A 15,540-nucleotide genomic window follows, 5' to 3' on the forward strand; every position below is an offset into this window, starting at 1 on the left:
ATTAGACATGCATGAAAGAGAAGAGTGAAAAGGCAGGTGCGACTACCAATGAAATGAGACTGTGCTGACTAACTGGTCGATGAGCAATAGTACAGTGTAGCCAGAAGCAATGAGCACAACAGTCAAGTGAATGTTTGTTTAAATCCCGCTCTGAGTCAAGCAGCAGAACACAGCTGCCAATTTAAACAGGTCTGTGTTATATGGAGCCTGAGAGCTGGCATCCAACAGAAAACCACAATGGGCGACTCCGGACACAATTCACAGAGTGAACCTCGGAGCAAACTGGGACAGTGGGGCTCATAAAGCTGAATTTCTGTCCACAAATGCCCCCTACAGGTAATCTGATTAACTTTTTCTTTGAAGTGGTGTGTCTGAGACAAGTCCCATTTCTCACGTACTCCCCAGGATGAAAATGGCTGCCTCTTCCACAGCAATGTGACCTTTAAGACCTTTGAAGCCAACTTAGTTTAAATAATAATAATAATAATAATAATAATAATAATGATAATAAAAAAAACTCTGAATGGCACATTTATTGAATATTATATATACTGTAACGGTATATGCTGGTTTTGGTGGTAAAGGCTTTGTAAGGATATCATCACGTTCCTGAAACATACAGCACCAAAAACATGATTTTCTCAAAATTGTGTTTGTTCAACATAATTATCAATTAAACAAAATCAATTACTGCTGAGGTAGTTGATTAGTCGTTGATTAATTGATCATGCAAGTCATAGAAAGTTTTCATGATCACATTCAAATCAAGTCCTTTGTTAAACTAAAAATGTGCTTATTCTGGCTTCTCAAATGTTACTTTATAGTACCATGTGAAATAACACTTTATAGACTAACTGACCTAACTAATCATAATTAAGAAAATAATGAGTTGCCGCCCAACTCAAACTTAGTATTTCTAACTGATTTGTGCACATTTATTGTTGCAATAATTTGCCCTTTTGTGAGGGCAAAAGAGTAAAGTTATAGGGTGGTACTGGTAACATACCCTCTATTACAATAAAAGGAAAGAAATGGACTTCAACAGAGAGAACCAAAGACAAAGAAAAAGCATATGACTCCTTATTTTTCACATGCCCCTCCTCCTCATACTGAGCATCATCTACTGGAAGTGAACCACAGCTGCTCAACACTTCCCTTCTTGTGCTGACCTCATCAGGCTGTGTGTAGCACCAGCTATAAACCCAACCATCAACCACACACTGGAGATGAAATAATATAGCTTAAGAATATACAGCACACTGCATATAGTAACTCAATACATATAGAACTAAGAATCACCTGCAATAAAAGAGTTGTGCTGACACTCACCCAGATGCAGTGTGGAGTCAGGCAGCATGACCACATGTACAACAACGCTGTCAGCCCGGTGCCCATCTCTGCTCTGCCTCAGACCCTCCGACTTCAACCAGTGATGTCACCGCACAACTATTATCTCATCTGTGTGAGGCTGAGGACGCACCCACCAATAAATACAATGTGGGGAAATTAATCATGGCTGATATCAGCACTGGTGGACTCTAAACAGAATTTCTACTCTCTATCTACAATATCCCCTAACCCTAACCCTGCTCAGGGGTGTTGAATTTTAAAATAGCCATGTTGCTCAACTTTAATGACAATATCACATGTATCTTGAGATGTTTTTGGCATCTGGTTCAAATATTAACTAATTATGAAAGTTACAGTTAGTCTAAATAAACCCATGGCCTGGTCAAATCCAACAATGACACAAGGCATGTACCGTTACAAATCACTGTCTTGAGAATAAGTGTAGCCATACTGTCCCTATGGTACAATAAATAACCGCAGTGTAGAAGGGGCTACTGGCAGGGCAGTCCCACTATCCCATTACAAACTGATGACAGTCTGCCATTCACTTATTTAATACATCATTATTATTATTTATTATGTTAGTGTCTCTAATCCAGAATCTTTCATTATGTGAGCTATGAAAATATCTGTACCATTTACTGTAGTAATGTGTGTATTCCTGTGCTTGATTAAACTAATCAGTTCCTATGCTGCCACCTTTTAAAACCACAGGCCAGTTTCAATGTCAGTCTGTAGATGACGTAAGTCGGCTACTTTTAAACCAAATAAACTTACACAGCTGAGAGCTGATAGAAATATTATCTAATTACAATATTGCCAAGTGCAATATCCAAATAAAAGGTCATATAATGTGTCACAACAACTGAATGATGCATCATGGTGTCACAGACTTGCAGCCTACAAATCACATTCTCTAGAGGGAAAGAAATATGCTTGTTTGCAGCAGAACCCAACAAAAATGACATTATCATATATATTTAAAAAAAGAAATTATTTGTTTGTTGTTTTCCCTTCTACACTGTGGGTTCTGCTTAGCCTGACAAGACTATAGACAGACTATATCACTAAAATGTATAGTCTGGAAACGACAGGTAGACCTCGGCTCAATCCAGGGGGCGGGATGAAGGCTGTCTTTCAAACTGCCTCTGCACGCAATAGGGTAGTGCTACGACCAATCAGAGCAAAGAGCAGGATGACATTAGCCTGACAAGCCAATTAAAATGTATGTCGTCATCGCGTTAAGCCCGCCCAACGACTCTCTAAACAGATAGAGCGCTGTGATTGGTGAACACAATCGGTGTTCGAGACTCAAAAAGTTCCTATGGCTCGTGTCTAGACCCACCTACGGAGCAAATATTTTTGCTGCCGCTAGGGTGCGTCTAGATTTCTAGGCTAGGTTCTGCTGCAAACAAGCATATATTTTTTTTTTCTCTTTTTTTAAAGAAAAAAAAAATGTAATTGAAAAATTACCAATTAAACTGAAATCATAACTCAATTTCCAATCCCACATCTGCCAAAATTATTGCAATATAGATTTTTGGCACATGGTTCAGCCCTCATAGCGATGAGATGAGCGCCTGCATTCACATGAGCAGGGTGTCACTGACCAACTGAAGCCCGACCACTAGATGGTAGTAGCAACCTTAAACTCATGGTGCCTTCAACTGAGCTCTGAATCATGAGTCACAACACACCATACTTCTGGGTTTGAAGTGTCAGCCTTCAGCCTGGGCCTACAATTACAGTCTCAATCAACTCAATCCTGAACAGATGATAAACACTGGTTGCATATACTTGAAGTCTTTATGTACAGTTACAGATTTACAGACAGATTTTGTTTACCAATTTCAAAATAAGAAAAAGAAGAACTGAAGTACAGTTAAAAGGCCAGCCAGCCCTGAGGAACAGTCACACAAATATTATGTGTCCACTAGGACACATGATCATTACTTGATGGGTTTGCCTGAGGTACGCTGACGGGCTTCTGATAAATAAGCAGTGACTTGTACACATTAACCATTTTGCTAATCCAATTTTGAATCCCAGGCCTGAGAATGTGTCTGGACGCCACTCCTCTACAGCATGACGTGGGATGGGCAGAGGTAAGTCTAGGTCTAACATTAGTCACTCACCTTTTACTGCCTTAGTACAGCATGTGTTAAGCCATCAACCACCACTTAACTAACTGCATACCATTTGTGTCTACCGTGAATGCATGTGAAACAAGTAGCAGACACACGCAAACACAGAGACACAGTATAGCTCACACTCAAAGGCACACAGACTTCCCTCCCTGTCTCCATAGAGTTGTTTGAGGAACAGCCAAATGAAAAACAGTGCCAGTAACAAAGGGCTCATGGCCAGTCTTCAATCAGAGGGAAAGACTTGGGCAGCAGTTTCAAATCTGGCTGGGTTACAGGTTTCCTGGAACAGCGCTAACGATGCAAAGGCCGAGCTGTAGCCTGACTCACCCAGCTGTGGCGGTCCCGCTCCCTGTGGGCGCTACGACTCCGCATCCTGGAAAGGCTTCCTTCCACGGCGCTGCTTGAAGGAGTTGATCGCCGCGACACACTGCGAGACCGCATTCTGTTCAACTCCTAACAACACAAAGAGACCAAGTTAAACTCCAGTGCTGTAGTTTCATGTGAATCTGTGAGAGGTACTTGATGACTCAGGTGCTTGTTTCTTGCTGATGAGTTCAGTTTGTCAATAATGAATAATAATAATAGTTTGTATCTCACAGTTAATCCAGATTATTTCTCTGTAATTGTGTATAAATATATAGAGTATACATGGTCATGCTTCCAACTGGCATAAACTAACCCACACATAAACAGCAGATCAGTCTCCAAAGGAGCAGACGTGCAACTGAAATAATAATACATACATGTGCAAGTCATTATTGATTAAAAAGTTACGCAAACTGTACATTTTAACACTGGAGTATAGTTGACCTGAAAAACTGGAGGGTTTCATGAAAGAAAAATGGCACCGCTGGGACAAGGCGTCTTCTGAATTCATTTTTTGTTTGAACCACAAATTATTTGTTTTGTGAACATTTTTTTGGAGAGATTAAAGGGAAACTTCGTTTTTTTTCAACCTGGGCCCTGTTTTCATATGTTTTTCTGTATACGTGAGTGATGGATAATACAATTATTGAGGTGGCTCCAGTATTGAGCCGGGCAGGCAGCCTGCAGCCCAGCTAACGCTCTTCAACCGGGCAAGTGGCTCCCGTCAAAGTTCACCCTATAAACCTGCATTTTTTTCACACTGACAGGCTCAGATAGTTACAATGAGTGTCCAACAACATACTAGAAAGGAGAAATGAACGTAATAGTCTCTACCTTTAGCGCGTCTCTTCTTTGACTGGCAGTAGTCATCCTCTCTCCAGTCAAAGTGGCTGCAGACCCTGTGGTCGGCACGGCGACGGCGCAGTGCATCGACAGGAGCGTCAGCATCCATTTGTAGCACAGCTGACTGTTAACCCTAACTTGTGAAAGCTCTGTGAAAGCTGCGCAAAGAGTAGCCCAACATTTTGTTGCCACAATTTGGAAATGCTTTTTTTTTTTTTTTTTTTTTTTTTTTAAGAAATGATGGCATTTTGTTTGACTGCGTACACAAGAGAATATATTATCAAGACTGCTTTTTGAGCCTTTTTTTCTGGTCTTATGATGAATATAAAATAGAGGAGTGTTATGAAATATACACCGATAAGCCACTGTCAGGTGAAGTGAATAACACTGGATAACACTTGACCTTGGCACCTGTTAGTGAGTGGGATACTGTATATTAGGCAGCAAGTGAACATTTTTGTCCTCAAAGTTGATGTGTTAGAAGCAGGAAAAATGGGCAGTGTAAGGTTTTGAGCCAGTTTGACGACTGGGTTAGAGCATCTGAAAAAACTGCAGCTCTTATGGGATGTTGGCCCCTGTGGTCTGATTAAACAGACCGGCAACTGTTGCTCAAACCGCTGAATAAGTTCATGCTGGTTCTGATAAGAAAGCTGTCAGAATACACAGCACATCGCAGCGTGTTGCTGATTTGGCAGGGAAAGGGACCAACACAATTTTAGGCAGGTGGTCATAATGTTATGCCTGATCGGTCTATATTGTATATTGCAAGTAATATTTGTTCAACATTGGATTGTAGTGTGTCATAATCTACCATTTTGATTTCCCTCTCAAACTTTTAAATTGTGAACCTGGTGGTGAATTTCTACAAGAACAAAACAATACAAAAATGGCTTCAAGACACCAAAGCTTAATGGTTGCAACTAGACCCTCCAACATTGGTCCAGTGGCACGGGGTCATTCAAGAAATGTACTGTATGGAGAGACTTAGTTTTGTTTTAAGACTTCAGATGGAGAAATGTACTAAATGCTGGGAAAAATGGATTGTGTACTGTATGCACCTAGAATAGTGCAATATTATACCATGATGTATGTATGTGTGTGCATGTATGTGTAAAAGAATATTTGTATTTTAAAGCCCCAGTATGTAACTTATTTGGCTTTTTATTAGCAAAAATCAAATATTGCTTTCATAAATACGTATTTCACTGAAGTGGAATCACACCTGCATACAAATGAAAGCTTTCTACCTTAGAATGAGTTGTAACAAGTCGTTACAAATACATAAGTGGCCGACGCACCGAACCGAGGCGGCCATGTTGCATCGCCATTTTTCTCGTTCAGTGGCAGCGTGACCGTAGGTAACCATAGAAACTCAGTGGAGCTGTCGGCTCGGCCTGTTAAAACTGTAACCACTGTGTAGTGTGAGGAAGGACGGAGGCACTGATGTTGCATTCAGGTGCAGTCAGGCAGACGGCCGTTGGCAAACCAACCGGATGTCATTTTACTCGAGAGAAAGACGGTAAAACGTGGGTCAGGTAAACATTGTTTTGCCTCGTGCTGGCGGACCACTTGTTTATCCTGTTACATACAGCGTCTGTTGTCTGTCTGACGTCTGCCCGAGTTCACGTGAATGCAACATCAAGAATACGTTCAGATATGCAACCGCACCGCTAGATGGGGGATTTCCTACACATTATACCTTTAAAAACACCACAGCTTTGCAGTAGTAGTGATATTTCATGGGCATCTCTGTCTCACCTGGGATCCCTGTGATCGCCTGTGGCTTCGAACCTCTGCTCTTCTTTCCGGAGGCTGTGACTCTTTGAGCAACCAGATTGGTTCTGCGGGATTGTTGCTGGGGACTCCACCAGGAGCGCTAACTGTTTTGGAGTCTGCACCAGGAAAAGGGGCCGAGTGAAGGGGCTCATCCAACAGGGCAGACCAGCGCCCCTGTGGAGGAGCCACGAGCCGGTCCTCCTGCCTGAGGAGGAGCGCCTCTGGACTGACTTTGTTGGGATGTTTTCTGGGTTCGGGCACGGGGCTGTCCACAGACATCTCAACTGGTCGCAGCTCCCACGGGTCCTGAGGAGACGTTGTCCATGCAGGGCTGGAGAGACCTCCTGACGACTGCTGTGGCACCTTCCAGCTGATATCTCTCTCGGGTGTAGTAGTGTGTTGTAACTGTGCTCCAAACCCAGCATCCACTCCCTGAATACCAGGAACAGGAAACAAGCCTTTACTGGGGGAGGGCTGGGTCTGGGATAAGAAAGCGTCGATGTCGAGGATGGCAGGTCTGTAGGACTCTTCGGCTCTGGGAGACGGCTCCTTCCACCGTGTGGCAGGGTCACTGCGCTGGGAGGGAACCCTGGGAAACGGCTCATTTCTGAGCACAGAGTCCAGATCAACCACTTTAGGCCTGAGAGCTGATGCCTCCAGCCTCAACCTCTCCTGCTCCTCTTTCCTCTGCTTCTCTTTCAGTCGCTGCCTCTCTGATTCTTGCTGTTTGGCTATTTGTCTCATCTTTTCCGCCTCCTCTCTTTCCAGCTTTTCATTCAGTCTGCGTTTCTCAAACTCCAAAATTTGTTGTCTCTCTGTTTGCTTTTGCCTTTCAAGCTCCAAGAGACGTTTTCTCTCCATCTCCTCCTTCCTCTGCCTTTCCTTCTCTAGTTCCTGTTGCCTCAGCCTCTGGTTTTCTAGTTCCTGTCTTTCAAAATCCAGTTGTCTCTGTCTCTCCATCTCTCTCTGCTTTTCCCTCTCCATCTCTCTTAGTCTTTCTCTTTCTTTGTCAATCTCTTTCAGCCTTAACATTTCCTGTTCCAGTGCAATCTGTTTGATTTTCTCTGCCGCCTCTCTCTCCATTTTCTCTCTAAGTCTCTGCTTCTCCAGCTCGATTATCTGCAGCCTCTCCATTTCTCTCTGCTTCTGTTTTTGAAACTCTATGAGCTGCTGTCTCTCCAACGCTTTAATCCTTTGCAACTCCTCCATTTTTTGTTTCTCCTTTTGGATTTCTAGAAGCTGTTTCTCCTTGTCCAGCTCTCTCTGCCTCTCTTCCTCCCTTTGTCTCTGCTTCTCCAGCTCCATTATCTGCTGCCTCTCCATTTCTCTCTGCTTCTGTTTTTGAAACTCTATGAGCTGCTGTCTCTCCAACTCTTTAATCCTCTGCAGCTCCTCCATTCTCTGTTTCTCCTTTTGGATTTCGAGCAGCTGTTTCTCCTTCTCCAGTTCTCTCTGCCTCTCTTCCTCCCTTTGTCTTTGCCTCTCCTGTTCACGCTGTCTCTCATTTTCCTGCTCTCGCAGTTTCTCTCTTTCAGTCTCTCTCTGTCTCTCTCTCTCTTCTCTGCGTTTTGCTTTCTCAATCTGCCGTTGCCTCTCTCTCTCCAGTTCTTGCAGTTTTTGCTTCTCATGGTCAATCTGTCGCTGTCTTTCCAGCGCACGTTGTTTCTTCTCAAACTCTTGTTTCTCCTTCTCAAAAGCTATCTGCCTTTGCCTTTCAAATTCTCTTTGCAAATCTCTCTCCTTCATTCGTGCAAATTCTAAATGTGCTTGTTTCTCTGCGTCAAGCTGTCTCAGTTGTTCAAGCTCTTTCATTTTAGCCATGTGCTTTTCTTTGTCCTTCATTAGTTCTTTTTTCTTTTCAACCTCCATCATTTCCTCCGTTGTCTGTCCGTCCGATGCCGATCTAATCTCCCTGTGAGACATGTGGCTCCTCATCATCATCTCCTCAACTTGAGGAGCAAGGATCTTTCCTTGGGAACCTCCCGGTGCAGGCCGTACAGTAAAACCATCAATGGGCACAGTCATGTCCCCCATGTTTGTCCCTGCATCTACAGGAGAAGCCGGCTCCTGTATTTGTCCGGTCAATGCAAAGTAGGTTGCCCTCGGTCTCTGCTGTTCTTCTGGCTGCAGCATTTTCAAACGTTTAGGTGCTGCAGCTGCTTCCTCCTGCTCTGCCTCTCTGTGCCTGTCTTCATCCAGCGTCCCTTTCTCTGAACCTAAATCTTGATCCATGCCTGTATTGGTCCACTTCTGCAAAGCTCCGACTCTCAAAAATCGAGGTTGCTGCTCTGAAGTCGACGAAGCAGGTTCTGCTTGTGCCGGACCGCTCCTCTCTGCCGCCGGCCTGTTCCCTTCTGAGCGCCTGGTGCGAAGCGTCATGGCTTTATCTTCCCATTGAGCTGACGGGACATTCTCACTCACTGCTCTGTTCTCTTCGATTGCCTGCACCGTGTCAAAGGCGTGTGATATTCGCATGGGACTTGACGGAGATACGGGTTCTTTGTAGGTGGCAGTGACCAGAGTTCCCTCATCAGCATCGTTTCCTTTCTCAGCTGACGGGCTGACACTGTGCGACTCCTTGGGCTTGTGCACGGGCTTGGCCTCTTCCACCACCAGCACGCTGTGCCTCTCCACAACATTTTCAAACAAGGATGCTCGCACCGTCTGTACTTCACCACCAGGAGTGCTTCCCTTGGAAGCAGCACCATTTGTCTGCTCTTCCTCAGGCCCTTGGGGTGTGGAGGCCTTCTGGATCTGCTCTTGGGACTCTTTTAAATCCACAAATGTCCTGTGGTCACTGGGGGTGAGGGCCAGCTCCTCATTCTGAGAAGAAAAAGGATATATAGGGTTTAAATATATTAATTATACGTGACAACAAAAAATATAATCTGAAAGAAATAAAAAACAATTCTGATCTACAACAATTTTTACTACAAGACCAGACATCAGAACAAATGTGACCTGACAACAGAACAGAAGAAAACACAGTAAACAAAGGAGTGTAAGTGACTGAGTGAACAAATGTCAGCGTAGAAACGGCGTGCCCTTGTTCTATGTTGGCCTCATAACAGTGGGTGTGGTACAGAGGTGGTAATCAAAGCCTCCCTGTGTTGACCTTTTCCTGGTGATCTCTCGGTGTGTTTCATAACCATCAGCCGGAAGCATGACAAATGCGCCGGCTGTCTTAGGTTTCACGCCTTTGTCCGTCTGTGACCATTCTTTTTCCTGCAATGCCTCGCTTCCTCTAAGGAAATCTTTCCTCTCAGTGTGGACGGACGGGGATTGACAGCAAATGTAAACACTCTCATTAGTAGAAGAATGTATTTCACAGTGCTTTTCCTATTCATGTGTACATTAACAAGAGTAAAATAGGCAAATGTGAAGTTAAGCTCATTCTACCAACTTACATCTAGTTTATATTGTGTTGCTGAGGCTTAACTTTATTAGCAGTTCAAAAATATCCATTCTCATTTGTTTGCTTTTCTTCTTTTTTTATGTGTCAATTGTATTTGGACAAGAGCTGACAGGAAACACACTGAGGTTATTGCGTGAAAGCTTTTCCCAGCACTGAGCTGAGACAGTTTCACATTGTTATACTCATTTGACTACTAAACATAGCCTGGGCCCGACAGAAACCAGCTCCTGAGAAGCTCTGTCCCTCTCTTACCCTGCTCTGAGGATCTTTGCTGATCTCATGGTGGTCTGTTGCCTCAGTGAGGGAAACACTGCCAAGGTCAGCCGACCTCTCGGACGCAAACCTGATGAACATACATCACACAAGACAAAAGCCATGCATGACAATGGATCTCATGGACAAAGACATGGGGGACAAAAACAAATCGAGGAGAACCATAAGAGCAGCTCTTACCTTTTAGTCAGGTCTAGGGGCAAGGGGCGGGGCTTGGGTGTTGGTTTCACGCCGGGACTCTGAGTTGGTGTTGTATCAACTGTCAGCTGCTTGATGAGCTGTTTAACACCCACTGCCGGTTCATTTTCAGGGACCAGCTGCACTGGAGATTGAGGATCTGATCCTTGGCCTGAGGCGACAGTCCCAGGAGTGGAGGATGAGTCCAGGAGAAGACTGATGCGTGACTTGATGCTTACCCCACGCTTATCCTCATCACTGTCTTTCACAGTCATTTCCTCCGTCTTTTTGTTGCTTTGGTCTGACACGACCGGCTTAGTCTGGCCCTCAGTACTTTGTGCTGTGGTACCCTTAGGGGTTTTCTCCTGGTCTCCCTTCTGTGGCAGTGTTGTCTCCTCTGGGGTGTTCTCCTTAGTGTTTGCTTTGGGACTATTACGGTGCAGTGAAAGACCGATAGACTCAAACTTGGATGTGAGATCAGCTGAGAGCGGCCGCCTCCCGGTCCAGCGAGGGGCAGGAACCGGTGCCTCCGTCTTAGTTGGGCTGTCGAGAAAAATGGCCGACACAGGTCTGGGCTTAGAGCCTCTGGGCTGAGGTCTCAGTACCACAGCTCTCTCAGGTTTCGCTTTTTCCTTTCCATCTTCCTCCTCCTGATCTACCTGTAAAAGAAAACCCATGGACTTGGCTCTGGTCATTGAAGTCCCACCTGTGCTGGACGTCGTCCTGTCCCTGTCATCGTCCTTTCTAGTGGTTCCAGACCACTCTGCAGGGACTTGTTTAAGGCTTTTGGAATAGCCCAAGCCTGATGCAGCAGGTCTCTGTCTTTCTGCTGACACAGGGGGAGCGGGTTTGCCGGGGTCTCCAGGGTCAAGAGGAGGGGCTGGTTTAAATGGCTGTATGACTGGCTTTGTTGTTTGTCCCGTATTCAACTTGTTAGAAGTTTTAAAGGAGGTAGGGGAAGGACGATTGGGATTGGTTGGAACTGCCCTGGGTTTAACAGTGGCAACTGGTTGCTGTGGCTTTGGACTGCTAGGAAGCTCTGGTTTGTATCCAGCGAGGCGAGTGGACTCTGGTCGGGGCTTAGGTTGGGGCTTGGTTTGGGGCTTAGGGGCGAGTATAGGCTTAATGGTTGGGTTTTTCTCCACAGCAAAAGGTTTAGGAGTGAGCCGTGGCTTTGGTCCTGGGGCAGGTTTGTTAGGTTCTGGGGTCATGATATGGGACTGGTTGATGGAAGGGATCTCCATGAGGTTCTTATTGCTGGAGTCAGTCAGGGGGCTGAGGTGGAGCCGTCCTCCTGCTCCCGTCCTCCCCACCTCCCCAGTCTGAACCTCCACCTGCGCTGCCATAGTCTTCTACAGCACCTTCAATTTAAACAAAAATCTGATATCAACAACAAAGCAAAAACGGATTCATGGTCATTTTTATTATTATGGTACTCAACCACAGCACTACATCATGCAAAGTCAACTTAGAATTAGCACTCGCTATCTAGCCAATACTGTGGACTTTGTCTTGGGAGCGCCATACTGCACCACAATTATAGGCCTGGGAAAGATATTACACAACTATTGACCACTCCCACATGTGAAAAGCGCACATGTTGATAGGTAAGGGATGATACAATTAGTCAATAATAGCTAGCTTTTTATTTTCATATTCCCACTGATCAACCTTTTTGTTTAAAAAAATAAAATCAAGAAGAGATGTTGGCCAAAATATACTGCTTCACAATTGTAAACAGCATCTGATGAGTTTTATATAGTGATATATAATGTAGCCTGATGAATATAAAATAATTACCTAGAATCATCACAATCACTTGTAAAGTATCAGAGTTGAATTACTGGTGCATTTGTGACGGCATAGTTTAAAGGTGGATCCTTAGACAGGGGAGGGGCTGGAAAACCGTACTGGTCCTTGTTTTCTTTCTCTATGTTGTAACACAGGCAAATCAGGCTTTGACAATGAATAGGGGATTCCACTGCAAACTCACACTAGACTGCCATTATAGTTTCAGCCCCTCCCCTAATGAACTTTCACATGTTTATCTTCAACTGACTCTACAGGCTAAAGGAGGTATAATGGTTAATATGAGATAATCATAGTTTATCTGTCTAAATTCTTGTGATAATGACGATAATCTGTGTAATCAGATAGAAATATTACAACTAGAGCACTGTCATGCTTTCCCTTTAAGAGGCTTCTTCACTTCTGATAATGTTTTCCACATGTTGCTGTGTTGAGATACTTTGGTATTGGGAACCAGAAACAATTCTTTTGGAAAAATGACATGCTGAAGGAATCTACTGGGAATAATTCCAGCATATCTTACCTGACCAGATGTCAACCGTCTGCTGTGGAGCTCTGGCTTTTGTGGAAACCAAGCAGCGATGTCATATCATAAAGGGGGAAGGACTTGAAGAAGCCTAAGAGGAAAACACTTTGTGTCAACAAAGCACAACAGCGTCTCACTCATCAAGATGCCTGTGCTTAAGGCTGTGGTAGAAAAAAATCACAGCAGCGCTACCACGTCTGAGCGCTCTGTCCCTGCGCTGTTCTCACACTGCCATACAGAACAGATGATAATGTTTACACTGACACTGACTTGAGTAAATATAGTCACACCCATCCAGTTGAGCTAATGGCATATGTCCAAGCATAAAGGACAACGAGCTGCATGGGAAAAGTCATTAAATTGATAGTGCTACGCTGCTGTTTACCTTTTCCTGTTGTTATATTTGCATTATGTCCTTGATCTGTGCTACCTACCTACCTCACTCACACACTACATGTCATATCTATGTAAATCCAGTCACTGACTATTGGAGCTATAAATACTGCAAGCTATGGCTATTTGCTGACCTATTCTGTGTGAACCGTGCTTTAACATGTCCACTTTTTTTCTGTGCATCTCATTGCGCACATCAGATGATAATTTCCACTTACTTTGCAACTGATTCAATCATTTAATTCACAAATCTACAGTACAAAGTATGGAAAATGTGAAGACACAAAAACAGATGAATACTCTGTGGCTACCACAGTGATTGGTGCTCAACTAAAAGAGATTGAAAGGTTGAAAACTTGAACTTTAGATGTTGACAGGAAACGCCTTCGCTAAGATGGAATGCTAAACATTCACTGTGATGGTGGGTCGAGCTGCCCAGCGGGGATTCACAAAGTGTCTGTCTCACATAGCCAAGGACATACAAGTATCCTACTAAACAAATATTACTGAAATCCATAAACAACATTTGCATTATACATACACATTCATCTGGTAGGCATCCTTCAGAAAAGAAAAGTGTATTATGAGGGTCGCTTTAGCAAGGACAAACTTAGTGGAAAAAAATCATTCATCTCATCCGCCATTATCATCATCATCAACAACTCACTATGAAATCTTTATAATGTCCTTATGAGTCTTATTCTGTATTTATCTGTGTTGTTTGTTTCATGTTAAACTGTGTTTTTAACTTAAGTTTCTTTTTGAAGGGGACAATAAAGGTTTTCTGAATATGAATTTCTGGCAGGAAGCACACGCAGGAGGAAAGTAGGGGACAGGGTAAACCAGCACAGAGTGTTTGTTGTGTTTCGGCATAGTGTGTCACCAACAAAGGATATCAAGTCAGTAACCTGGTTTAGCCAGTTAAACAAAGGAAACTTCCTAACATTGACAACCACCTCATACATTAAAAACCAAAAGAAGAAGTATAGCTTTCATCAGTTGAGTTCTCACATAGCTACAATAAAGCATTAAACTGCAAACCACACAGTTACAGTGTAACATCTAAAGGTGTGTCTGTAATATTCAACAGTACTGATAACAACATGATACAGTTGATTAAGGTGAGATTTATGTTTTACACAGGTATCCCAAATAGCAACATAAAACACAACACGTGGAGATTGTGAGATCACACAAACATGCGCATATTAGAGACCATTATTCTATTATTTCTGAATAAGGCTTCAGCAGGGTCTACCTTGTATTTTCCAACTACGCTACATACCATTTTGGCATTTGTGTAATAGCTACTCCCACTGAGTTAAGTCCGTCCTGGTATGGATTTAGCAACAAGTGTCCTCTCTTCCTCCTGTCCTGTCTGCTCACCTAAACTCCCTCGCATCGCACCGTGGACAGTGCTCGGTCCAGTTGGCCTGCCCAGAGCAGGAAAAGCATTTTATGCACTAAAACCATGCATACGTGTTGAATATGCACGACGCATTCAGAGCAAACGTCCAGTTTGCTGTGTCTAATAACTGCGGAGACTTGAACAAAGACCAAAGATAAACGCATCAGCAGCAGCTTGCTTGCTAGCAACAGTGAGCTAACGACTCAAGAGGCTGGACTCGCAAAATGGAAACACGGACTGAACCTGTCCGATGGAGGCGGTTTGATCCGAGTTGGAGACAACTTACCAGACGGGAAAGTCAGATGTGCCTCTTCTCTTGTCGAAACTACTTTAAACACAACGTATTTAGTCAACTTAGCGGAATAATTACGAGTCGTGACAGTTGGTTAACATAGAGGGCTAGCGGAATGGCTAACCTAGCTGGTTTACTTAGCTAGCCCACTGGCTGGCTGCTGGCTATCCCGTCTCAGGTTGCACTGTTGTTGACAAGCTGGACTAGACAGCGCTGAACAAACCGCCTGCCGGGTTAACACCACCAGTGTCAAGCGAGACAGCACTACACGTGACTTCCGGTGAGTACTTTCAAAATAAACTACAACACCGCCATATTAATCCAATTTCGGGCTGATGTTTTAGAAGAGAAAGTGGACTTTAAGTAGGACTGTAAGCATACACTTATTGAAAATGAGTCTGTTAATCTAGAGGACTAGAGGATTTGTTTAGTGAGCAGCACACAACTTCGCGTGCCACTCGTGTATTTTTACGGAAAATCACACTGACTTCCGGGCTGATGCGCTGAATGTATGTACATTGACACATCTTTAGCTTCATACTAGTAGACTGGGATAATGTGATTGGTCAATAACTATCCCATCGCAACGATGTCAAATTAATCCGTAATTTTCTTAGTTTTAATCCACCGTTTGGGATTGAATACAATTTTTGTATCATAATAATATTGTTTGATTGTTTTGTTGTCTGAGAGAAGATAATTAGTTACACAAACTGTAAACATCAACATATTAATTTCGGTGGTTTCTATCATTTAATCAAAGTC

The 15,540-nt window shown here is 43.7% G+C and overlaps 1 protein-coding gene across 1 annotated transcript in view; it reads right to left on the reverse strand.

The window, feature by feature from the left end:
* The window catches only part of LOC146981851 (uncharacterized), a 44,645-nt gene extending 29,661 nt beyond the window's left edge, over positions 1–14,984 (reverse strand). The window contains exons 1-6 of the mRNA XM_085787417.1: positions 14,770–14,984; positions 12,680–12,773; positions 10,351–11,708; positions 10,150–10,240; positions 6,465–9,305; positions 3,825–3,950 (exon numbers count right to left, since the gene is read on the reverse strand). Of these exons, the coding sequence (XP_085643543.1) occupies positions 3,825–3,950; positions 6,465–9,305; positions 10,150–10,240; positions 10,351–11,693 (4,401 nt within the window). The 5' untranslated portion in view covers positions 11,694–11,708; positions 12,680–12,773; positions 14,770–14,984. The remainder of the gene's footprint in view (positions 1–3,824; positions 3,951–6,464; positions 9,306–10,149; positions 10,241–10,350; positions 11,709–12,679; positions 12,774–14,769) is intronic.
* Positions 14,985–15,540: the final 556 nt, after the last annotated feature.

This window comes from Trachurus japonicus, chromosome 9 (genome assembly GCF_045865225.1).
Source record: "Trachurus japonicus isolate A0001 chromosome 9, Traja_1.0".
NCBI classification, from domain to species: Eukaryota; Metazoa; Chordata; class Actinopteri; order Carangiformes; family Carangidae; genus Trachurus; species Trachurus japonicus.